A 26,603-nucleotide genomic window follows, 5' to 3' on the forward strand; every position below is an offset into this window, starting at 1 on the left:
AATCGGATAATAATTGCGACCTCTAGAGGCTCAAAAAGCAAAGATCCCAAGTCAAGTCCCCAGATCTGTTTATATGGCAGCGATATCAGGTTATGGACCGATTTGAACCATACTTGGCACATGTATTGGATATCATAACAAAACACTTCGTGCAAAATGTCATTCCAATCGGATAAGAATTGCGCACTCTAGAGGCTTAAGAAGTCAAGACCCAAGATCGGTTGATATGGCAGCTATATCAGGTTATGGACCGATTTGAACCATACTTGGCACATTTATTGGATATCATAACTAAACACGTCGTGCAAAATTTCATTCCAATCGGATAAGAATTACGCACTCTAGAGGCTCAAGAAGTCAAGACCCAAGATCGGTTTATATGGCAGCTATATCAGGTTATGGACCGATTTGAACCATACTCGGCACAGTTGTTGGATATCATACCGAAACACGTCGTGCAAAATTTCATTTCAATCGGATAAGAATTGCTCACTCTAGAGGCTCAAGAAGTCAAGACCCAAGATCGGTTTATATGGCAGCTATATCAAAACATGGACCGATTTGAACCGTACTTGGCACAGTTGTTGGATATCATAACAAAACACGTCGTACAAAATTTCATTCCAATCGGATAAGAATTGCGCACTCTAGCGGCTCAAGAATTCAAGACCCAAGATCGGTTTATATGACAGCTATATTAGGTTATGGACCGATATGACCCATTTACAATACCAACCGACCTACACTAATAATAAGTATTTGTGCAAAATTTCAAGCGGCTAGCTTTACTCCTTCGGAAGTAAGCGTGCTTCGACAGACAGACGGACGGACGGACATGGCTAGATCGACATAAAATGTCGCGACGATCAAGAAAATATATACTTTATGGGGTATCAGACAAATATTTCGAGTAGTTACAAACAGAATGACGAAATTAGTATACCCCCCATCCTATGGTGGATGGTATAAAAAAGGCTGCCACATTTAAGCCACAAATGCCCTTCGGGGGCATACACCTAAGTCAACGATCGGCTTTTTATACGCTCTTTATCCTTCATATATTGCTCAATCCTATTATATTCCATATCCCAAAATAGGTCCCACCAATAGCAATATTTTGGTTCTTCTTCTCTCAAAAGCCTTCGCCTTCCTCCCCACATGCCCTACACAAAACCTCAACATACACAAAAACACGATAAGTGCGTCTGTAAGCCTAAGTGTCCTGTGATGGCTTCAAATGTAGTAGAGATCTCCTTTCCAATCTTCCTCAGTATTCGCCTCGTCTTGCCAGGATCATGTTTTTATACCCTCCACCATAAGATGGTGGATATACTAATTTCGTCATTCTGTTTGTAACTACTCGAAATATTCGTCTGAGACCCCATAAAGTATATATATTCTTGATCTTGGGTCTTGACTTCTTGAGCCTCTGGAGGGCGCAATTCTTATCCGATTTGAATGAATTTTTGCAGGAAGTATTTCGTTATGATATCCAACAACTGTGCCAAGTATGGTTCAAATCGGTCCATAACCTGATATAGCTGTCATATAAACAGATCTGGGGATTTGATTTCTTGAGCTTCTAGAGGGCGCAATTCCTATCCGATTTGGCTAAAATTTTGCATGACGTATTTTATTTTAACTTTCAACAACTGTGTCAAATAAGGTTCAAATCGGTTCATAACCTGATATAGCTACCATATAAACCGATCCGGGATCTTGACTTCTTGACCCCTAGAGGTCGCAATTATTATCCGATATGCCTGAAATTTTGTACGACGGATCCTCTCATGACCATCAACAAACGTGTTTATTATGGTCTGAATCGGTCTATAGCCCGATACAGATCCCATATAAATCGTTCTCTCTATTTTACTTCGTGAGCCCCAATGGGCGCAATTCTTATATGAATTGGCTGAAATTTTACACAGGTCTCCAACATATAATTTAATTGTGGTCCGAACCGGACCATATCTTGATATCGTTTTAATAGCAGAGCAACTCTTTTCTTATATCCATTTTTGCCTAAGAAGAGATGCCGGGAAAAGAACTCGACAAATGCGATCCATGGTGGAGGGTATATGAGATTCGGCCCGGCCGAACTTAGCACGCTTTTACTTGTTTTAACTCGAATAGCGTTGCCGTGTGAGAACGGGTGGAGATTTTTTTTTTTTGAAATTTGAATCGGTTTGAGCTGAGGCATTGGGGAGATCGTGTGCAAATTTTTAAAGCCCTAGGTGGTTCAGGCGTCACTTGGCAGGCCCCTAAAGTTGGTCACCTTGGCATTTCGAAATATTGTTCGGGCTGCCAAATCTTCATTTAAAGTCCGACTTTAAAAATTCTTTTTGCTGGATAGTGCTCAAAAATCCCACACCAAAAACTTATCGCTTGAGGTATCTCCATTGGTTTCGGGATTATACGAGTATTAATTTTAATTTTTTTAAATTTTGGGCTAGATTGGCTTTGTATTTTGCAATGTATGCAAATAATTATTGCTCCCTCTAGAGGCTCAAAAAGTCAAAATTCAAAATCGATTAATATGGGAGCTATATCAGGTTATGAACTGATTTAGACCAAGCTTGGCACATTTTTTGATGGTCAAACCAAAACTTTTCGTGAAAAATGTCAGCCAAATCGGATAATAATTGCGCCTTCTAGCGGCTCAAGAAATCAAGACACGAGATTGGTTTATATGAGATCTATATGGAGTTATGAACCGATTTAAACCATGCCTGGCGCAGTTGTTAATGGTCAAACCAAAACATTTCATGCAAAATGTCAGCCAAATCGGGTAATAATTGCGCCCTTTAGAGGCTAAAGAAGTTAAGATCAAGGATCGGTTTATATGGCAGCTGAATCAAAACTACCGATATAGCCCATTTACAATCCTAACCGACTCACACTAATGAGAAGTGTTAGTGCAAAATTTAAAGCGCCTAGCTTTATTCCTTCGAAAGTTAGCTTGCTTTCGACGGACGGAGGGACATGGCATAATCGACTTAGAATGTCAAGACGATCAAAAATATACATGCTTTGTTGGGTCTCAGATCAATATTTCGATGTGTTACGAACGAAATGACGAAACTAGTATACTTTTTTAACTAGTTTTTTTTCGATTTTCTCCCACTGTGCGTTATTAAATAGAATGTGGATGCCTGGGGACAGTTGGGAACTTTCGCTCAAAAAAAACTGTTGTTGATATCAGATTCGTGCTCTTATCTCAAATACACTTCATTTGAGCCCCATATTGTCATTATTGGTCTACAATTTTTTTTATTTGGCAGGCTTTGAAGGGGTAGCCCCTAGATATCCCACCCTTAATAGGGATACCAAATATCTGTCTTATCTGTTATTATAAACAAACCGAAATTATGGAAAGGGTATGGTCTGCCCATTAAAGTTTGGATGTTAGACCTACTTCAGTCTCTTGGTTTTGTGGTGGATTGAACCCTTTGCCCCGGATATCAGATTCATGAGGCGTCCCTGCAACACGTGGCCAATAAACTTTTATTTGTTATATAATAGATGGGATCTAGTGAATGTATTAGGCCTTAAATCAAATTTGTAGGGCCTAAGTATCTGATTGACCCTATATATCTTAAACGTACATTATTTTGTAAGCGAGGTTTATTCGAATTATTGGTCTGCTGTTGATGATTACCCTTTGGTCTTCCATTTTACGCACTTTTTATACCCTCCACCATAGGATGGGGAGTATACTAATTTCGTCATTCCGTTTGTAACACCTCGAGATATGAGTCTAAGACCCCATAAATTATATATATTCTTGATCGTAATGACATTTTAAGTCGATTTAGCCATGTCGGTCCGACCGTCCGCCCGTCTGTCGAAAGCACGCTAACTTTCGAAGGAGTAAAGCTAGACGCTTGAAATTTTGCACAAATACTTCTTATAGGTGTAGGTCAGTTGGGATTTTAAATGGGCCATATCGGCTCATGTTTTGATATAGCTGCCATATGAACCGATCTTGGGTCTTGACTTCTTGAGCTGCTAGAGGGCATAATTATAATGTGGCTGTGGCTGAAATTTTGCATGGCGTGTTCCGTTATGATTTTCAAAAAATGTGCTAAGTATGGTCCAAATCGGTTGATAAACTGATATAGCTGTCATATAAACCGATCTTGGGTCTTGACTTCTTGAGCTCCTAGAGGGCGCAATTATTATCCGATTTGGCTAAAATTTTGCATGAAGTGTTTTGTTACGATTCTCAACAACTGTGCCAAGTATGGTTTATAGCAGTCCATGACCTGATATAGCCGCCATATAAACCGATCTCCCGATTTGACTGCTTGGGCCTCTAGAGGGCGCAATTTCTATTCGATTTGGCTAAAATTTGGCATGACGTGTTTTTTTATGACTTCTAACAACTGTGCTAAGAATGGTTTAAACCGGTCCATAACCTGATATAACTTCCATATAAGCCGATCTTGAGTCTTGAGCTTCTAGAGGTCGCAATTCTTATCCGATTTGGCCGAAATTTTGCATAAAGTGTTTAATTTTGATTTCCAACAACTGTGTCAAATAAGGTCTGAATCAGTCCATATCCTGATATAGCCGTCATATAAACCGATCTCCCGAATAGACTTCTTGGGCTTCTAGAAGGCGCAATTCTTATCCAATATGGTTGAAATTTTGCATATGTATATTGTTTTGTTTCTAGTTTTTTCTAGTTCTAGTTTTTGAGCCTCTGGGGGCGCAATTATAACTCGATTTACCTGAAATTTTGGAGGTGGTGTTTTTCTATGGCTGGTGTTTTTCCATTTGAAAAAGCCATTCAAAGAACATGACAAATGCAACCCACAATGGAGAGTATACAAGTTTCGGCCCGGCCGAACTTAGCACGCTTTTACTTGTTTAAGTATATAAATCGAGAATGCATTCTTCTGGCAAGATTGAATATTCCACTTAAAACAAAGTAGCACTCCTTTCTTCGGGTCAATTCGAACGTCAGATGGAATCCTTTTACTTAATAGTTATAACAGTACTTCAAACAATACTACCTTTTGCTCAATCATATCATATCACTTTTTTGTGTTCGCTTTGATCTAATCTCCAATTAAGATATAAAATCTTATCATTTGTTTGCATAGACTTCGATATGGGTTTTTAAGAAATTTGAGAATGTTATTGTCTAATGATTGGCTTCAAACATTTATTTGTATCCCCTATACTAATGTGGTGGTGGTGTCCCCTATACAAGGTTTATTAACTTGGTTGAGTCATTGGCAATCGAAACAACAAGTAAAAATGTACTAAGTTCGGCTGGACCGAATCTTATATACACCCCACTAAGGAAAGCATATGTGCAGTTCTTTGCATGGTGTTTATTCATGGGCAAAAACCGAAAGAGGATAATGGGAGGTGAAAACCAGCAATCTCATGGATGAATTTATGTATGCCTATTTAGATAAGCATTGCTTCTGAAGGAGCTCAGGATGACAAACAGACAGATCAGTTTATATAGATGCTATATCAGTCTCGTCATAAGATGGTATTGAATTATTGCATCAATGGACTTCTGATGATCTGCTAGTACTAAAACAAGAAACCGAATATTTTGCTTTTCAGCTAGGAGAAAAACAGAAACCCTCTCCTCCGTTGAGAAAATAAGACAGGGATCGAATTCCAAGATGACTCCTTTAACTTTTTTAGAAACGGACTCAACTTCAAATGGTACCTAATTAATCATCAAATAGTTCTTTAACACACCCCTTTCAAAGCACATTTCAGTCTATTTGAAGAAGGGTCTTCTACAGTCTACTATGCCCTGATTTCCCTTTTTGTTTACGTTTTGCTTTGCTTTGATACGATAAAAATGTCCCTCCTCATAAGGAGGCCATTTGCTGTGGACATTTTCAGCCATTTGTTTGTCATGTCAAAATAATTATGGCAAATCTGATTATTAGCATGGCTGATTGCAACTTACTCAAAAGTCACTCAAACCAAAGAAAACTGTCTGTTCGGGCTCTTCGAGCTCATTTTCTGGCTGCTCTGCAACAAAACCAACCACAAATAAACCAAGCCAGGCTGAGAAGACCTTAAAATGATTTCAATGCCCATAGCAATGGTTGGCCGTACTTAAGAGCAGACTTTCTTGGTTGTGCCATGTCTGTTCTTATTTTATGTCATAATTATTGGCATCAAATGGAAATTTGATATTTTTAGTTTCTGCTTCAATTGGTTTAGATACTTGTTTTTTGCTTTTGTTGTAGTTCTTGTTGCTGCTGTCATTAAATGCATTAAAGTGTAATGGTTGCCTTTTGTTTTCAATAAACAAGTCATCAAAATGATCGACATTCATATACAACATGGGTGGAAGGTAAATGGAGACCAATATTGACGTCATAGAATGGGGGCTATATATATTTTGTCATTCCGTTTGCAACGTTTGATGTCTATCTACATATCTGTCCCTCCGTCCGCCATGTTGTAATCATGGTAGAGCCATTAATACAGATGCACCAATAGGTAATAGGCAGAGTGCCAACTTAACATGTAAACGCACTTTTTACCTTTAGAATTTTTGAACTTACCAAAGGTGAATAAAACGCTGAACTATCCACTCCTATACTCTGATAAGGATTCTGTTCCGTCGAAGGATATGGTGTACCATAAACACCCACACTTGCAGCAGGTAATCGCGAATAGCTGGATAGTGCCAAACGCGCTGAATCATATTGGCAAGAGCATACGGTTTGTCCCGATACCGGATCAGTCATAATGGGTCGTCCATTTTCACAGCAGGAACCACCGCCCACAGATCCCGCACTATTCGAGCCCAAAGGTGTATTGCCTATATTTGAAGTTGAGGGAGGATTTTGTTGGCCCCCACCACCACCGCTGCCACCTCCACCGATATTGTTTGAATGTTGTGATAGGCCATCTGGACTGAGGGCACCTGTTGGTATTTCTGTAGTGCTGCCATTGCCACTAGAATTGGCAGCCACTGGTGCGTTGGCCGCCACATTCGATCGACACTCGCCCGTTGGACTACAGGAAGGAGCATTAGGACTAGTCATTGCAGCTGGACCACTTGCTGTATCACCCGTCTGTGGTGATTGCGTGGGATTTGCGGAGAGTAACTGCAATGAAAGATTAAACCAAGATTATTCTAGGCTTTGTTGGAATATATAAAACAAGTAATGATGGGCTAAAGTCGGGCGAAGCCGACCTTTCGATACCTTGTATATGGAGGCTAAGTCGTCGAATTTAAAATTTGGTATGTAGAATTTCGATCCCAATACGTACATATTTTAGAAGCCATTCAGTAAATCGTTGTGGAAATTTTTGAGAAGATCGATCGAGATGGGTTAGTAGAAGCCCTAAAAGTGCAAATCGTGAGATGCATATATTGGGTTGCCCAAAAAGTAATTGCGGATTTTTTAAAAGAAAGTAAATGCATTTTTAATAAAACTTAGAATGAACTTTAATCAAATATACTTTTTTTACACTTTTTTTCTAAAGCAAGCTAAAAGTAACAGCTGATAACTGACAGAAGAAAGAATGCAATTACAGAGTCACAAGCTGTGAAAAAATTTGTCAACGCCGACTATATGAAAAATTCGCAATTACTTTTTGGGCAACCCAATATTTGGGAGCTATATCTAAATCTCAGCAGATTTCTATGAAATTCAGCAATCATCAGAAGAGTTATAAGAGAAACCTTCGAGCCAAATTTTGTGAAGATCGGTTAACAAATTACTAAATTATTGAGTATCATTCAAAATGGACAAAAATATATATGGGAGTTATATCAAAATCTGAACCGATTTGTATTAAATTCAATAGCTATACCGGTAGTCATAATGGAATCCTGAATGCCAATTTAGTGTGAATCAATTTACAAATGCTAGTCAAAATCAGACGAACATATATATGGGAGCTACATCTAGATCTGAACTGATTTCCATGAAATTCACCAATAATGTCGAGAAGAGAATCGCTAGTGCAAACTTTCGTGAGAATCGGTTAACAAATGACGAAAAAATTGCAATTTTAGTCCAAATTGGACAAACATTTTGATGGGTGATATATCCAAATGTGAAACGATTTTGTCCAATTTCAATAGGCTTCGTCTCTAGGCCCAAGCAAATGCTTGCGCCAAATTTGAAGATGATCGGATAAAAATTGCGACCTGTACTTTGTACACAAATTGACATGGATAGGCGGACAGACAGACAGAGGGATATAGTTAAATCGAATCAGAAAGTGATTCTGAGTCGATCGATATACTTATCAATGGGTCTATCTCTCTTCCTTCTGGGAGTTACAAACAATTTCACTAAGTTATAATACCCTGTACCACAGTAGTGGTGTAGGGTATAAAAATCAAACAAGTAAAAACGCATTCAGCTCGGCAATGCCGGACTTTGGATACCCGCCACCTTGGATATGTGTATTTATTAATCACTATATCTACATTAATATTCAAATATGATTCGATCTTGATTATATATTAGAGTTCAAGTGTCGAAAAAGCTTATACGAGAAAAGTTTAAATCTGGTAATCAAAACGACCAAAATCGATTGATTATAGGCAGATCAGCCTAGTCGAACAAGAATTGTTCCATCTATGGGCTCAATAAGTACAATCGGCAGATTGGTTATATGGGAGCAATATCAGGTTATGAACCCATTCCCACCATAATTGGCACATATATTGGAATCGTAGGAGAAGTCATTGTGCAAAATTATAGCCAAAACGTCACATAGTCACATAGATGGATTGGTTTATATGGAACCAATATCCAAATCTGAACCGATATTTTCCATTTTCAATCTCCAATGACGTACATCAACAAGAAGTATTTTAGCAAAATTTCAAGTAGCTAGCTTTATTCGTTCGACCTCTGTCCTGATATCGGCCGACAGACGGTAGAACATGGCTTGATCGACTTTGAATACCAAGACGATCAAGAATATATATACTATATAGGGTCTCAGATCAGCATTTCGAGGCGTTGCAAACGGTCATTCCGTTATACCCACTTTTTTATATGAAAATATAAATAAGTAAAAATGTGCTAAGCCGATCCGAATCCTACACACCACGGACCGCATTTGTCAAAAAGTTTGAATGGATTCTCTGTATATGCAGAAACTAAAAAAGGATAATGGGAAATCATAACAACAAATCCCAATGGGTGTTTTATATGCTAGAATAAGAATCGCGTCCTCTAGAGCCTCAAGAAGTGTATTCGGGAGATCGGTTTACATGGAAGCTATATCAGGTTATAGACCTATTTGAACCGTACTTTACACTGTTGTTGGTAGTCATAACGGAACATCACATGCAAAATTTCAGCCAAATCGAAAAAAATTGTGGTTCGTAGGGGCTCAAGAAGTCAAATCGGGAGATCGGAGCTATATCAGGTAAAAGACCGATTTGAGCCGTACTACAGAGACTTTTGCAGGCAAGTGCAAAACTTGGTTGCCGAGAAGAGAGGAAACAAGTAAAAAGGCGTTAAGTTCGGCAGGGCTGAACTTTGGATACCCACCACCTCGGGTGTATATGTAAAACCAACTTTCATCACAATCCAATGGAAGCTGCATAATTCATGCCATCATAGCAGCTATATCGAAATTTGGTCCGATTTGAACCAAATTCGGCACGGACATTGAGTGGTCTAATAAGTACAAGACATTGTTCAATTTTGTAGAACAAGATATTGTTCTTTTTGTTAGCTATATCCACATATAGACCGATATGAACCATGTACGACACTAATGTCGAAAAGCCTTACATAAGTCACTGTGTCAAATTTCAGCGAAATCGGATAATAAATGTAAATTTTATGGGCCTAAGACCTTAAATCGGCGGATCGGTATATATGGGGACTATATTAAGATATTGTCCTATATAGCCCATTATCGAATTTAACCTGCCTATGGCAAAAAAAAAAAAAATCAGTGCAAAGTTCCAGCTCAATATCTCTATTTTTAAAGAATGTAGCGTGATGTCAACGAACAGACTAACAGACAGACGACATGGCTGGATCGTCTTAAATTTTTATACTGACCTAGAATACCCAAGAATTTATACCCATCACCACCATCCTTCGGTGAACGGTATAAAAAGAGCGCAACAAGTTAAGAAGTAGGAAAAACATGTAAAACCGTGCTAAGTTTGGCCGGGCCGAATCTTGGGAACACACCACTATGGATTCTGCTAAAATTTTATACACCATAAGTTAAGTTGTAAGGCATAATTTTATGGTTTTTATGGAAGTCATAACAGAACGAATGTGCAACATTTTAACGAAATCGGACGAAAATTGCGACATTCAATGGCTAAAGATGTCAAATCGGGAGATTGGTTTATATGGGAGTTATGTCAGGTTATGGAACGATTTGAAGCGTAATTAGCACAGAACACTACATGCATTTCAGCCACATCGGACAAAAATTGTGGCTTCCAGGGGCTCAGGAAGTCAAATCGGGAGATCTGTTTATATGGGAGCTATATAAGGTTATAGACCGACTTGAACCGTACTTAGCGCAACTGTTGAAAACCCCAACAGAACACTACATGCAGAATTTCAGCCAAATCGGAAAAAAATTGTGGCTTCCAGGGGCTCAGAAAGTCAAATCGGGAGATCGGTTTATATGGGAGCTTTATCAGGTTATATACTGACTTGAACCGTATATTAGGGCAGCTATTGGAAGTCACAACAGAACACAATATACAAAATTTCAGCCAATTCGGACAAAAATCGCGGCTTCCAGGGGCTCAATAACTCAAATCGGAGATCGGTTTATATGGGAGCTATACCAGGTTATACACCGATTTGAACCGTACTTGACACAGTTGTTGGAAGTCGTAACAAAATACCACGTGCAAAATTTCAGCCAAATCGGTCAAAAATTGCGGCTTCCATGGGCTCAAGAAATCAAACCGGGAGATTGGTTTATATGGGAGCTACAATATATCCAAATCTGAACCTATGTAGCCCATTTGCAATCCCTGATGACCTACATAAATATAAAGCGGCGTGCTTTACGCGTTCCACCGCTATCGTGATTTCGACAGACGGACGGACATGGCTAGTTGGAATCAGAATTTCGAGACAATCAAGAATATATAAGAATATATATACTTTATGGGGTCCTTGATCAATATTTTGAAGTGTTACAAACGGAATGACTAGAATAGTATATCCCATCCAATGGTGGGAAATATAAAAAGTAAATTATTTTTTAATTTAGAAATTCTTGCATATTTTCGGAAACATAATGACTTGCGCTTCAATATAAGAACTTGTACATGTATTCTAAGTTTCATACATAAATTACATTTAATAAAAAAAAAATTAAAAAATTCCTTAAAATTTGTTTTCTCTGTACATTCGTCCGGCAGTCTCAGAGACATGCCGATATTGAGTGCATCGAAGTATACCCCAAATCTAGTCCCTGCCTCCATCTAGAAATAATCAGTGAAGATCGAGATCTCAACCTCCTCAAGCACAACATTCGCTCTCCACTCACTCTTCCCAAGAAAACGAATCCTGAATGCCCTCATCCAAATCGCTACCGGTGCCAGGCAGTCGGAGATCCTCCTCAGTTTACCCTTAGCATCCACATCCACAATACACAGAATTGAAGTGTGGACGCAACTGTCCTCCTTCAGCATGCCGAGGTCCATCAGTGAAGATCGAGGTCTCATATTCCTCAAACACAGCATTCACACCTCCCAGGAAAACGAATCCTGAATGGCACCTAAATACCGGTGCCAGGTAATCGAAGATCCTCCCCAGTCTACACTCCGCATCCACAACATCCAGAATTGAATTGTGGCCGCAACTATCCTCCTTCAGCATGCCGAGCTCCCTCAGCCCTCAGACCTTGGCGGCGCAGTTTCGAATATAGACCCTAATAGGCTGCATATCTAGCATTGCTTCCAGACCTGCCCGCGGTGCGGATCTCAGTGCCACTTTTACACTAGCACAGGCCAGTCTCAGGAATTTCTCGAATTCCCTCGTGATCATTTGTAGACCGATTCACTCGAAATTAGGCAGGAAGAATTTTCTTCTAACTCTCAATATTACTGATGAATTTCTTTGAAATCGGTTCAGATTTAGATATAGTTTCCATACGGAAGTCCATCCGATTTGCACTTATATTTCAATAATGTGGTCATAAGAAAACCGATTCACTCGAAATTTGGCAGGAAGCATTTTCTTATAACTCTTAAAATTGCTGGTGTATTTCATGGAAATCGGTTCAGATATAGATATAGCTCCCATATATATATCGTTAGATTTTCACTTCTAGATTTTGCGCAATGCTTTTCTCGACGACTACCACTATATCTAAAGAGTTGGGTCGAAATCGATTTAAATACAACTCCCATATACATATATGGCCTCCGATTTCGAATAATTGACAATTATATGGTGTTTGTCAATTGTCACGAATATTGACACATTTGATTCTCCTAGAACTGGCAGTCGGTTTTACGCACCGAATTGACCCCATGAAACCCTCATCGGCAAGGGCTGTTGCCTCTGTGTACGTGTTCGTCCATTTTTCGTTCTGGGAGGGACACATCCGGAAATGGCATCTCTGCACGCTTCTGGTCTGTGACGGTGGGGTGTAATCGGTGCATGGAGTGGGTACATTTCCGATCTTTCTCCGGCTTTAAATCACTACGGGAGTATAGTCTTACTGAAACTGTTGCAAGGTGCTCTGCGAATATAGACAGCAGTGGGTCATAGCCATCGTCGTCGTCGCCTTCTGCGTCCTCGTCGTCGGACTATGTGATCCCCCGACATCTCCCGTGCGGCAATATACGCAACAGCAGCTTCCTAGCCACAATATTGCCAGGACAGTGGCGGGAAGTGTATCTTTTTTGCAATTGAATTGCAATAGTCGAAGATCGACGAGATAGTGGATTTTATGAGTCGGAAGAACATATTGGTTGCAGCGATCCAGGAGACAAAGCTGACCAACACCCGCAGCTTGCACAGTTGTCACGGATACAATGTGCTACTTAAGGATCGCTCAAGGAATGGAGGTATGGGATTGGCCTTCGTGATACACCATTCCGTGCAGCATGGCCCTAGTGACCCCAACATGGAGTGTATGGCGATAGCAGTCAGGTCCGATACTGCCGAGATAGTGAGTTGCGACCCAGTTAATGGCCAAGCCTACAAGCCCGCCATAAGTAGGCTACTGTCTGTCCACAACCGTTCTAGCGTTCTTTAATGCGCATCACGTCTCATGGCATTTTCCTCTTAATAACGACCAGCGGGTCATAGCTTTGCCAGAGCAGATTGAAGGTTTCACGTTTTGCACCTGAATGGGGATACCCCAATGGAATATAAGGAGGTGTAGCAGATAGTTTGATATTTCCATAGCATCCCCTGATCTCTTGAGAGACGTAACGTGGCAAGCCATTATTTCCTTGGAATCAGACCACCTCCCAATAATTCTCACCATCCACCGACCATCCGACTTCATAACCTTTGAGCGCCAGACGTTTATCAATCAAAAGAAGGCCGATTGTGTCGGCTTCAGAGAGTACACCAATCGCCGCCTCAGTGGACTGACACCCGCCTCAAACGAGCTAGTTGCCGAGAGGAAATTCCGAGACATAATTGACGCAGCAGCCGCTCGGTTTATACGAACCGGTCGAATACCTCAAGTGCGACCTAATTTCTAGGCGCAGGCACTGGTACTCGCAGACGAGCGTGATGGGATTCGTTGTACAGACCCCACTATACTCGGAATCAGCGATCTGAATCTGAAAATAGACAGGGTAGTCAACACCCATAAGCGGAATTTGTGGCTGGAACACTTGTAGCAATGTAGATTAAGTATCGGTTTAGGCAAGCTGTAGTCTACTGTTAAGTCACTCTCGAACCCCTGTAGACAGGACTACAGGAGCTCAGTCACTTTTGGCGACGCAACTGTGATTAATCCGAAGAGATGCGCTAGGTTGTTCAACCGTCAATATATTGTGCATCTCGAGAGTGACAGGGCTAGGAGGAGAGCCATTCGTGGTATCCGTAGTCTCCGAGCTGATGGACAGCCATCACAATTTACCGTGGGCAAAGTTACAAATATCATCATGGCGCAAAATCATCAAAGGCGTTGGGCCGCGGCGAAATCTCTACATCTCTAAACACTCTTATACTCGTAGTACCCGATGTCTGGAAGATGGACTGAGTGATCCCGCTACTGGAGCCTGGAAAGTACTCGAGTTTGGGGGAGTCGTACAGACCGATCTCCCTTCTTTCACCAGTAGCCAATACGCTTAAGGCACTGGTCCTGCTAAGCCTCGTTAGAGAATTTCCATTCGCCGAGCATCAACATAGATTTCGAAGACTGCATAGCACAACAACTGCTTTGCATCCCATCACCGCACACATTTGCCATCAGTCAGCCCAGGCCATGTGATAGGACGGTCCTAGTGGTACTGTATCGAAGCCATTCTACATGGTCAGTCATGCCAAACCATTTGAGAACATCACCAACACGTCGCTCCTGAAACGTCCGGCCTGTGTGGTCACCAGTCTTTTAAGGAATTTAGGGATAAGAAGTCGAAGCACCGTAGAGTTAAACAGGGAGTTCCCCAAAGCGGGGTGATATCTGTGGAACTATTTAACTTTTACCTATTCTCATATTCCCATATGCCACAGCAATTAGCGATAAAGTCAGAAGTAGAAACAAGGTCTTCAAGTCATTTGCCGGCAGCATTCGGGGTGCTGACAACGAAACCTTGCTGAACACGTAGAAAGCAATTTGACGGTCTGTGGTAAGTTATGTAGCGCCAGTGTGATCGCGTCAGCTCGGTGACACGCAGGGAGATAATATTCATATTTGTCAGAATGCAGCCATTCGAACTGCGACGGGCTGTCTCCTCTGTTTTCATGTGGACCAACTCCATCAGGAGACAGAGATCCTAGCCGCGAAGACATAACTACATGCTGTCTAAGCAATACCTTTTGGGCTGTTATCGCAGAGACCATACAAACCATCATCTTATGGATTGGTATCTACATGATCTAGAGTGTGAAGTTCAGCACTACAAGAGATATCCGCTAGATCAAGCAGATGCGGTAAATAGCTACCGGATGAATATATTCCTTGGGGAGCACTTAAAGAAAATGACCTCCCCCGGCAAACCAAAGTAGTTATGGCTCAATTACGATCCGGCAGATGCAGCGGTCCCAACTCCTGCAGATTGATGCCAACGTGCAGGATGTATGTCCCAACTGTGATCAGGGACCACACGATACCTGTTTAATTCCCCAGCCAGACCCACCCACAAAGAGGTGTCGCACTGTGGCACACCGTTCGGACTCGGCTATAAAAAGGAGGCCCCCTATGTGATATGTGAGAAGTTTACCTCTGCTCGCTTCATGGGCAAATGTACATTGTAGGGTATTATATAGTCGGCACCACCCAACTATTACCTTTCTTACTTATTAGCCTTAAAAATAATCAAATTGCCTAAAGCATTTTTTAGCATTTTCATCTCATAATTTTTTATTGGAACTCATTGTCGTCCCACCTGACTGTTCGCCTTACTCCTATGCCACTAAACCCATTATCTATTATAAATATATAACCCTATCACCATGACTGGCATCTCACACGAACAAAACCCGTATCTATGGAAATCTATACAAATCTTCGAGGAGGTACGTATCGATGGACTTTTATCTGATTCGGTAGCTTGAATTTGTGTGAAATTGTTGAACTGCGATAAATATCAGTTAGCCAACAATTGAGTGTTGCTGTTGTATTTTCTTTCAGTCACGGAGAGGTGGGCTGGTTTTTTAGGTATTGTCCAAGCGATCGTTTTGTTTTTAGTTGTTTTCTTTATTTGATTTTTGCTAGCCATGATGGCTGGCTCTAGCCAACTGGTAAGCTGGCGTTCTTTTTGGCTTCCTCCCATCTCTTTTTGCGGCTAAAGTGTCATCATAGCTGTTGCCTTTTGTTAAGATTGTTGATATGGATTTTATTGTGGGCTCTTTTTTTTCTCCGTGTCGATGATCGCCCAATTCTCTCAATCTCCAAGTGATAATGCCGGCCACATTTATAACCGCCTGATTTGAATAGTTAATTTGGCTAATCGTGTCGTGTTGTTAAATGTCACCAAACTCAAGAATTATTGTATCGATTTTGTTTTTCTTTAAAATTTTGTGAATTAATTATGAAATGAATTGTTAACGAATTCAATTGGTGGGAGTGAGCCTCAACTTTAAGTTGAAAATCGTGTGCTTGCAAATGCAAATGGTGTGAATCAGATTTCAAACAAAGATTTGTTGTGCCTGCTTGAATATTCAAAAGTTTTACTTGCCACAATGCAGCAGTAACGGAAGGGCTGATATTAAGCCTAAGTAGCATGGCCTCTAACCTGAGGATATTTGTTATTAATTATTGTTTTTATTATTTCTGCCCATTAAAAGCAAAGAAGTTTCTACTGCTATTAATGCATTTATGCCTAATAACAGCAATTAAAAGCATGTTGCTAGAAATAAGTATTATTATTTTTATTGCTGCTACATAAAAGGGGCACGGCAGAAGACATTTTAAATATATAGTGTTAAAACTGGGAATGATGAAACGAGGAGTTCCATCAGCGATGCTTCACATATATCTAGTGTGTAGAGACGAAGTATGGCTAAACCGAATCCCAAATACTTTCCACCATGAATGCAGCTTAAAATGTACACAAATTTCCACAAATGCTGGTAGAAGCAACATCTGTTAGTAAAATCAGCTATGACAGGGAAACAGAATCTGATTTTGGAAAGTGATACAATATCTATGCACATCACAGCAGTGCTGTCACTCGAGAAAATTGTTTCCTACCAAAATTTAAGAAAAATCTTACCAATCCTAACCAAAACATACCAAATGTTCTACTAGTCAAAAATCCGATATATGCATGCTTTTATATCCACCACCGTTTCATTTGCAAGACATCAAATAATACATTTTCAACCCTACTAGGTATGCATACTAGAACGTCAATATAATAATAAACGATATGGACATGTCTGTCCGTCTGTTTATTGAAATCACTCTACAGACTTAATTTCAAAGCGCTTTCACTATCCATTTTCGTAGTCCCACAGAGTTGCATAAACCCCTCAACGTCTGAGTATGGACCAGATCAGACCATATTTGTAGACTGCCGCATTGTAACCCAGTTTTCCGATTGAAGGCATTGAACCTACAAATTACCCAGATTTAAAAAAAAAATTGTAAGAGATTCCTTGACACTCGTACCAATTATAGTCAATTTCAGAATTTTCTTTGTAACAGTATATGGCTCCTCGACATCCATGGTTGTATTCTTCACTCTTGACGACTACACAGAAACGACAAGAAGTGAAATATTTTTTAATTATCCTCGGGGATTTTTTTCAGTAAATAACTTGGTACTTAAATGTTGGAAAAATCTACCAAAAATTGAGGTCAGCCTACCAACCTATCAGGAGGAGAAAAACCTGCCAATTTTGGTAGGAACCTAAAAAAAACGGCAACACTGATCACAAGTTATTTTGAAACTAGGATGCATGGCAGTAGGCACGTCAAATATAATTTTTAACGGAGGATATAAATGGAAAGATTATGTTGTTGTGGTAGCAGTGTGTTACACATTCAGGCGGCAGCCCCTGCCGATAAAGAACTCCATCGGGTCAATCCGGTACAACGTACAACCGGCTACCATGGGATTGGTTGCTGTTGGAAAGATTATGTGATAGGTAAGTTTAGGATACCCACAATTTATCTGATCATTGTTACATTAGCCTCAGCTTTGCATATAGATTCCCTCTACTGAAGAAAGATGTATTGCATTGTGTTTCGGCACATATTCTTCAGGGTTTCATGAAAATGGATGTAAAATATGGTAGGGCAGTCATATTATTGTTAAGTAGATCACGGACAACCTCGCAAAAATTTGCATGTCCCGGAAACAGCCTTGGGACTGTCAACGAACACCATGGTGGTCCACAGAATTAGTTGGTATAAGGAAAGGGGGCAGAAGGCTTTTCAACAAGTAAAAAGGCATTAAATTCGGCCGGGCCGAACTTTGGATACCCACCTCGGATAAATGTGAAAACTTCTTTTCGTCAAAATCCGATAAAAATTAGATAACTTAAGCACCCAATTTCGGCACGGATATTAAATGGTCTAATAAATAGAAGTCACTGTTCAATTTTGTAGAACAAAATATTGGTCTTTTTTGCCAGATATATTCAAATATAAATCGATCTGAACCATATTAAGGTCGGATATCGGAGGGCTCAAAATAACTAACTGTTTCAGCGAAATCGGATAATAAATTAAGCTTTTATGGGCTCAAGACCCTTTATCGGCTGATCGGTCCATATGACAGCTATATCTATAAATAGTCCGATCAGAACCATATTTGGGTCCTATGTTGGGAGGCCTAAAATGCTCACTTTTTCAAATTTCAGCAAAATCGGGTAATAAATAAAGCTTTTATGATCTTCAGACCCTTTATCGGCAGATCTGTCTATATGACAGCTATATCTTAACATAGTTCGATCTGAACCATACTTGGGTCAGATGTCGGGAAGCCTTAAACTACTCACTATATCAAATTTCAGTGAAATCGGATAAAAAATAATGCATTTATGGGCATTAGACCCTTTATCGGCAGATCGGTCTATATAGCAGCTATATCCAAATATGGTCCGATTTGGCCTGTTCAAGAACCCAACCAGCGTGCATCAGAAAGACGTATCTGTGCCAAATTTCAGCTCAATATCTCAATTTTTCGATGTGTTGCAGACGGAATGACTAAATGAATATACCCCCTATTCTACAGTGGTGGGTATAAAAAGGCAAAAACCACAAAGGACACCACAGGAGTGGGACATCTATCGATCAGTTTGATACTAAGAACCAAAAGCAAATAACGAATGTTTCATCACAATTTGTGGGCAAACGTCGAGGGGTCCACACAGACTCCATGTACGTCTGGCTCCCTCGACTGGACCCGATTGATGAAATCCCCAACTGGACATCGTTGCGGGCAATTACTTACTCTCCTGTAAAAGAGGGCGAAACTCCTAAAGGAGCAAAAAAAGTTTTTCTTTTGAGAATTGAATGATAGTAAGCGCAATTGAGGTATATAATGATGGCAAAAACCTCTGTATCAGGGTTGGGTTAGAATCCGATATAATAGATTACTCTATTGAGGGTCATAACTGGGCACTAAAGTAGAGGTCGGTCAGCAGGAGTCACAGGCTACATTGCGAGGGGTTAGTCTGAGTCGTGACCTAAATAAAGTAGTATTTAGGTTAGGTCCGACTTGTGTGGTGTTCATCGTTATCACGAGAAGCTTAGCTGAAAGCTACTGGGCGCGTCCCCACATTGCGGATAGTGGAAACCTACGTTTCTATGCAGAGTAGCTGCCAATTCGACCGCCGGCAGTCAGCGATTTCGACAGGCGAGTCTTAGTGAGGGGTCAGGTGGTACTGGCTCTTAATTAAATACTGAGTGCCAATGATACTCGAGATGACATGGCAAGTTTTTACTTTCTTACTTTAATTGGCTATGCCAGAACATTTGTTCCACTAGCCGAATGTAAAATAGCGTTCCTCGATCTTCTGCGCTCATTCTAAAATCTCTCACACCAAGTTTCGAGGTGTCTCCCACCACTTGATCCTTCCATCGGGCTTTTGGTCTTCCCGGTTTGCGTGTACTATCGTGTATGCCTTCAAAAGACCTCTTTGTTGAAGTTTCTTCATCCGTTCTGAAAACATGACCTAGCCAAGGCAACCGTTGTATTTTGAACGTGTAACTATGCTATCGTCGTCATACAGCTCGTTGTTCATACGACGGGTGGGTGTATACTTATCTAGTCATTCCGTTTGTAATACCTCGAAATATTGATCTGCGACCCATAAAGTATATATATTCTGGATCGTCTCGACGTTGTGAGTCGAACTAGCCATGTCCGTCCGTCCCACTGTCGAAATCACGATAGCTGTGTATCATTGAGGATTGCAAATCGTCCATATCGGTCCAGATTTGGATATAGCCCCCATATAAACCGATTTCCCGATTTGATTTCTTGAGCATCTAGAAGCCTCAATTTTCATCCCATTTGGCTAAAATTTGGAACAAGGACTTGAGTTACTACTTCCACCAGCCATTCCAAGTATGATCTTAATCGAATTATAAACAGATATAGCCCCATATAAACTAATCCCCAAATTTGACTATTGAGTATCAAGAAGCGTCAATTATCATTCGATTTGACTAAAATTTGGAGCAAAGGCTTGTGTATGATCTGAATCGGTCTATAAACAGATATAGCCCCCATATAAACCGAAACCTGAATTTTCATCCGATTTGGCAGAAATTAGGAACAATATCCTATCTTGTGCTTTACAATATCAGTGCCATGGTTTTATCTGAATCGCTCAACATGATGATATTGGCCCCCCTATGTACCGAAATAAGTTTGTCCGGCCCGTATCTTCGGAACCCACCACCATGGATTCTGCTAAAATATGAGAGCTTTATCTGGTTATAGACCGATTTGGACCGTACTTGGCACAGTTGTTGAGATTCATAACAGAACACTATATGCAAAATTTCCGCCAAATTAGATAAAACTCAAGGCTTGTAAGGGCTCGAGAAGTCAAATCGGGAGATTGGTGTATATGGGAATTATATCATGTTCTTGACCGATTTGGATCGAACTTGGCGCAGATGTTGAGAAATTGGGAGATCGGTTTATATGGGATCTATATCTGTACTTGGCACAGTTGTTGGAAGTCATAACAGAACACTATGTGCAAAATCTCAGCCGAATCGGACAAAAATTGCGGCTTCCAGGGACTCAATAAATCAAATCGGGAGATCGGTTTATATGGAAGCTATGTCAAGTTATATATCGATTTGAACCGCACTTGGCGCAGTTGTTGCAAGTCAAAACAGAATATCTCATGCGAAATTTCAGCCAAATCGGACGAAAATTGCGGCTTCCACGGGCTCAAGAAGTAAAATAGGAAGATCGGTTTGTATGGGAGCTATTTATATCCAAATCTGAACCGATATGGCCCATTTGCAATCTCCATCGACCTACATCAATATAAAGAATCTGTGCAAAATTTCAAGTAGCAAGCTCAACGCCTTCGCCCGCTATCGTTATTTCGACAGACGGACGGATGTCGAGACGATCAAGAATATATATACTTCATGGAGTCTCAGATCAATTTTTCGAGGTGTCCCAAACGGAATGACTAGATTAGTATACCCCCATCCTATGGTGGTGGGTATAAAATAGAAAAAAGAAGGTTAGGAAATCCGGGCTAATTACAATATGCTTTATTGTTTTCCATGCCACGCCCCTAAGTTGGTTCATGTCTGACATCGCGTCCCCACCTAAGTGCCGGTATCTGTTAGCCGCGAAAGCCGGGCAATGACATAGGAAATGCTCCAACGTCTCATCATCTTCCCCGCATGCCCTACACATCATATCACTTGACGCACCTATTTTACATAAGTGAGCTTGTAGTCCTATGTGTCCCGTTATGATACCGAAAGCTATACTGACCTCCTTCTTAATTCGTTTCAGTAATAGCTTCGTCTTCTCATGATCTTCATCTCTCCACAGGATTTTCGCCGTCCTACCGACTGTTTCGCTGTTCCACATGGTAACATTCCGGCACCCGGCACACTCAGAAAAGGCGTTAATTTCCTTCTTGCATTCCAAGACTGTTTGTGATCTAAGTATCCTTTGCCATTTTGGCCTGTTTACTGTCCTTAAAGATGTTTATACTCGACATCCTCGTGTGAACACAACAGCACCTCACGCATTTCGTGATTGCCCGGATCTCCGCCTGCAGGACCGTATTATGGTCAGGCAGTCTAAAACAGATCTCAGTACCTGGGTTCTCAGTGTAGACCCCCAGCCCCACTCTGTCCCCTAGCTTTGATCCATTCGTGTAACACGATCTTCCAGATGGCAATACAAGGGTTCTGTCAGCTCAAGACTGTGCTGCTGGCAGCAGCGCCTCGCACTCGACCTCAAGGTTCATCTCAGGTATCTGGTTGGAAACGTCTTCCCTTCCTTCCAGGTTTCCTATCGTCGCCTCGATTATACCGCCATGATATGAGCTGCTCCCATCCTCAATCCATTCTCCCATCGCCTTAAGTCTCATAGCCGCAGTCGCTGCCTCACACTTAATCGTATGTATATGTGTCCGATATCCAGTGCCCTAGTGGGCGTGGTCCTCATCACTCCGCCTATGCCAAGACAAAGTGTTCTCTGAACCTGTTGTATTATCCTTACGTTGCACTTTTTCTCTATCGCAGTCCACCAAACTACTGAGGCGTAAGCAAATATTGGTCTAATCACGATCCTGTAGTGCCAGTGGACTATTCTCGGATACTCAGTTAATAAGGGTACATTTGTAGCGGAGTCCATGGTGGTGGGTACCTAAGATTCGGCCCGGCCGAACATAGCGCGCTTATTAATGTTTACAAATCACAAAAATAATGATAGAATATAAAAATGAGATGTGTTTGTAGAAGATTTGTTGATTATACAATGTAATTTGTCACAGTCAATTTGGGCCATTTGGGCCCTGGGCCATATCTTTGAACTTTCACTTTTAAGCACTATGCAAACGAAAATTTAATTCCATTGAAAAATAAGACATAGGGAAGCAGGCTTTGCAATTCAAATTAAAAGAACTAAAATTAAATTTCACAATGAGACAAAAAAATTTTTGAACAATTTCCGACCTTTTTTGTAGGGAAAATTCAATTTGGTCAAAATGGTTCAAAAACGTTCGACTTGTTGACACAAATAATGCAAAATTTTTCCCATATCTTCAATCCAATAAACTAAAAAATTAAATAAATCCTTTATGAAGTTAACATTTTAATATATAGTCTTAGTGTCATAAAGTTTCTCTTATGAGTACGTACACTGTCCATTCAAAATGCCCAAGGGGCCTGCAAATTAGGTATTAGCAGTATGTTAGTTCCAGAATTTTAATGGTTCTAGGATATTTTCGTTCAACGAAATCATTTTCTCTAATGCTCGAGTGCAAAGACTCACAAGCTATGTTTAAAATAGCCTTAGGATAAAATTTAGCATCTTTGCTTAGTAACTTTTGTGGTTTTGAGTTGTGAGGCGTTTAGTGTGGGCCACATAAATGTAACGCCCTTTGCATTGTTTTCGCTTTGTTTCTTTACGCTGACGATGGTGATGCTGGTGGTGATGGTGATGGTTGGTTGTCTTCGACACAAATCAGCAACAACAGCTTTCGATCAATAAAGTCAACTTGACGTTATTTCCTTTTGCCATTTTTGTTGGATTTTCTTTCCTTTTTTTTTTGTTTTTGTTTATAATGTCCATAAATGAAAGAAATTATCTTAATTATAGGTTTTGCATTTCGTCTTGCAAAATTCCAGCAGTTATAATATTCTGATTTTCTTTGAGGTATTATCTTCGCTCCTTCTTTCATCGGTGAATTTTATTGAATATTTATGCAAACCCATAGCTTTTGCTACTGCAGGGGCATTTATTCAATGCATTTGCTGTGATAGGGCCAGCCATGTGTTGTGATGATATCACCCCAAGAACACAGACATCAGCCTTGGAGCCATTTTTTCAGAAGCTCTTTTTCAGTAGAAACTGCCCGCTTTGTGGTGGTATTGGCGAGTTCATAGCTTTAAGATTGGCCTAAATTTCTGAAAATACCTGAAGAATATCGCCGCAATATCTTGATGTGATTAAAATAAAATTTTAAGGCGTTTACCACTGTCTGGTCGTCATCTGCTGTTGGTTAGCTACTTTTGCCGTTTTTGCATACTAATTATCCACAAAATATTTGGTTATTGTCGGTGATAACAGAGGTGTCCCACACGATATTCTGCCATTAGTAACAATGTTATTAGATAACAAATTTGTTAATATATGAATCAGACACTGAGATATTTTAGGATAATCACCGCCTCAATAAGTAGAGTTTAATACAATGGGTTTAACATTCGGAAACTTATTAAATTGGTACTGAATCCCAATATGGTCAACAGGCTTAAGGAAAGTGTGGCCAGACCGATTGTAATGGACGCATCGCAGTGGACTGCAACGGAAAGGAAGTGCAATCTGGAAACATTGCAACAAGGCCAAAAGTCATTTCGAATCCTTCTTTAATTTGACCCAGATCGGTCCAGTTTTGTGCGTAACTGCCATATAGACCGATCACTCGATTTAAGGTCTTGGGCTCATAAAAGGCGCATTTATTGTCCAATTTTGCCAAAATTTGGGACAGTGAGTTGTGTAAGGCTCTACGAAATCTGTCTTCAATTTGATTTGATCGGTCCATTTGTGAGGTACTATGCCATGTAAAACTTCTCTCCAAAAGAGGTGTCGCACTGCGGCACGCCGTTCAGACTCGGCTATAAAAAGGAGGCCCCTTATCATTGAGCTTAAACTTGAATTGGACTGCATTCATCGATTTGTGAGAAGTTTGCTCCTGTTCCTTAGTGGAATGGTCATGGGCAAAATTTACAATTTGTAATTTGCAATGTTGAAGCTTATGTCTATACAGACAAGCCCGCCTCAATTATCGCATTGGAAGAAAACATTGAAGCATTTATTCGTGAGATTCCGGCCGAAATGTTGAAAAGAGTATGCCAATATTGGATTAAGCGGATGGACAATTTGAGGCGTTGTCACGGTCAAAATTTGCATGAAATAATCTTCATACATTAAATTATATGGACCGTACTATCGATTCAAATAAAGATTTCATGCATTTTTCTGAGTTTTATGAATTTTTGAAAAACATTTCTTTGCTCTTAAAAAATAACCCTTTTATAAGTAGACTGGCTAGGCGCAGCTTCGTTCCGTAATCGACCAACCAGGACACATTACTTCTGACTGCAAGTGTCGGAAAGTATCAAAATGAAAAATTTTTCAAAGTGCCCCCTTTCAATCCCAGCAGTTAGCTTAAACAGTTTTTTATTGACACAAATCCTGCACCCTAGCAAACTTAGGTTGGACACAACCGTTTTGTTAAGCTTATCAGCCAACAGTGATTGGCCCACTGGTGATTGGAGAGGCTTCATTGGATGTGCAGAAAACAGCAACTGTTTTCTTTGAATTCTTTAGTGATGCAATAAACAAACTGCAAACTAAGCTCAAGGAAGCCAGTCGGTCACATGCATGCGTATAACGTCTGCCAAGCGAACTTAAAAACACTCGAACCTGTACCTACTAATAGCAAATTTTTATTCAATGGCGTCTAATTGTAGGCTTCGACTCATACCTGTTTCACGGGTGCGTTTTCTTTTACCAAGTTTTTGTTTTGTTTTTGGCCATTGTATTTTATTGGAGCAGACTCGAGTACATAATAATTTTAATGATACGTGTCCATCCATATCCATTGTGCTTCCTCGTCTTGGCTTGATTCATATGCAGCGTTTGCTTGTTGTGCTGCTCATTCCGTAGACCTTAGGGTCTTTAGTATGACGACGATGACTTACATAGGAGGATTAAAGCTTCTGCGTTTTCACTCTCACCTTAACTGATTATTAGTTTTCCTCTTCTGTTTTTTCTTTCATGTATTGCCTTCAAGCTTTGATGTAATGCATACAGCTACTGGTAATACCGGACAATGGGCTACTTCTCAGATAACGACATCTTGGCTTAGTATGAGTATGTATAGAAGTTTCTATCATACATTTAACGAATTCATTTCTTTTTTTTGGTGATTTTTCATTTAAATCAAATTTTACATTACAATCAAATTTCTACAATGATAAGGTTTTAGGGCGCATAGGTTGGCATGTCCGCCTATGACGCTGAACGCCTAGCGAGACCACCAGAAAAAATTTTCAGCGGTGGCTTTCCCCTTCTAATGCTGGCAACATTTATAAGGTACTATGCCATGTAAAATTTCTCTCCAAAGAGGTGTCGCACTGCGGGACGCCGTTCGGACTCGGCTATAAAAAGGAAGCCCCTTATCATTGAGCTTAAACTTGAATTGGACTGCACTCATTGATAGGTGAGAAGCCCTCTAATTTTCGAAGGAGTAAAGCAAGGTGCTTGAAATTTTGCATAAATACTTCTTATTAGAGTAGGTCGGTTGAGATTGTAAATGAGCCAAATCAGTACATGTTTTGTATATAGCTGCCATATAAACCAATCTTGGGTTTTGCTTTCTTGAGCCTCTAGAGAGCACAATTCTTATTCGATTTGGTTGAAATTTCGCACGTGCTGTGCTGGTATCAACTCCAATAACTGTACTAAATATGGTTCAAATCGGTTCATAATATGGTATAGGTGCCATATAAACCGATCTCCCGATTAGAATTCTTGATCTTCTAGAGGGTGCAATTCTTATCTAATTTGGTTGAAATTTTGCACAGGTCTTTTTGTATGACTTCCAACAACTGTGCCAAGTATGGTCTAAATCGGTTGATAACCGATATAACTGCCATATAAACCGATCTCCCAAGTAGACACTCTGAGCCACTGGAGGGCGCAATTTTTACTCGAATTGCTTGAAATTTTGAAGGTGATATTTTTCTATGACTTCTAACAGCTATGACAACTACGGTCAAGT

General features: G+C 40.3%; 1 protein-coding gene across 1 annotated transcript in view; it reads right to left on the bottom strand.

Annotated features, from left to right (window-relative positions):
* Positions 1-26,603, bottom strand: part of LOC106092349 (homeobox protein araucan) — a 130,312-nt gene that overhangs the window by 65,371 nt on the left and 38,338 nt on the right. The window contains 1 exon segment of the mRNA XM_059360564.1: positions 6,555-7,103. Coding sequence (XP_059216547.1) covers positions 6,555-7,103 — 549 coding nt within the window.

Source organism: Stomoxys calcitrans, chromosome 1 (assembly GCF_963082655.1).
Source record: "Stomoxys calcitrans chromosome 1, idStoCalc2.1, whole genome shotgun sequence".
NCBI lineage: Eukaryota > Metazoa > Arthropoda > Insecta > Diptera > Muscidae > Stomoxys > Stomoxys calcitrans.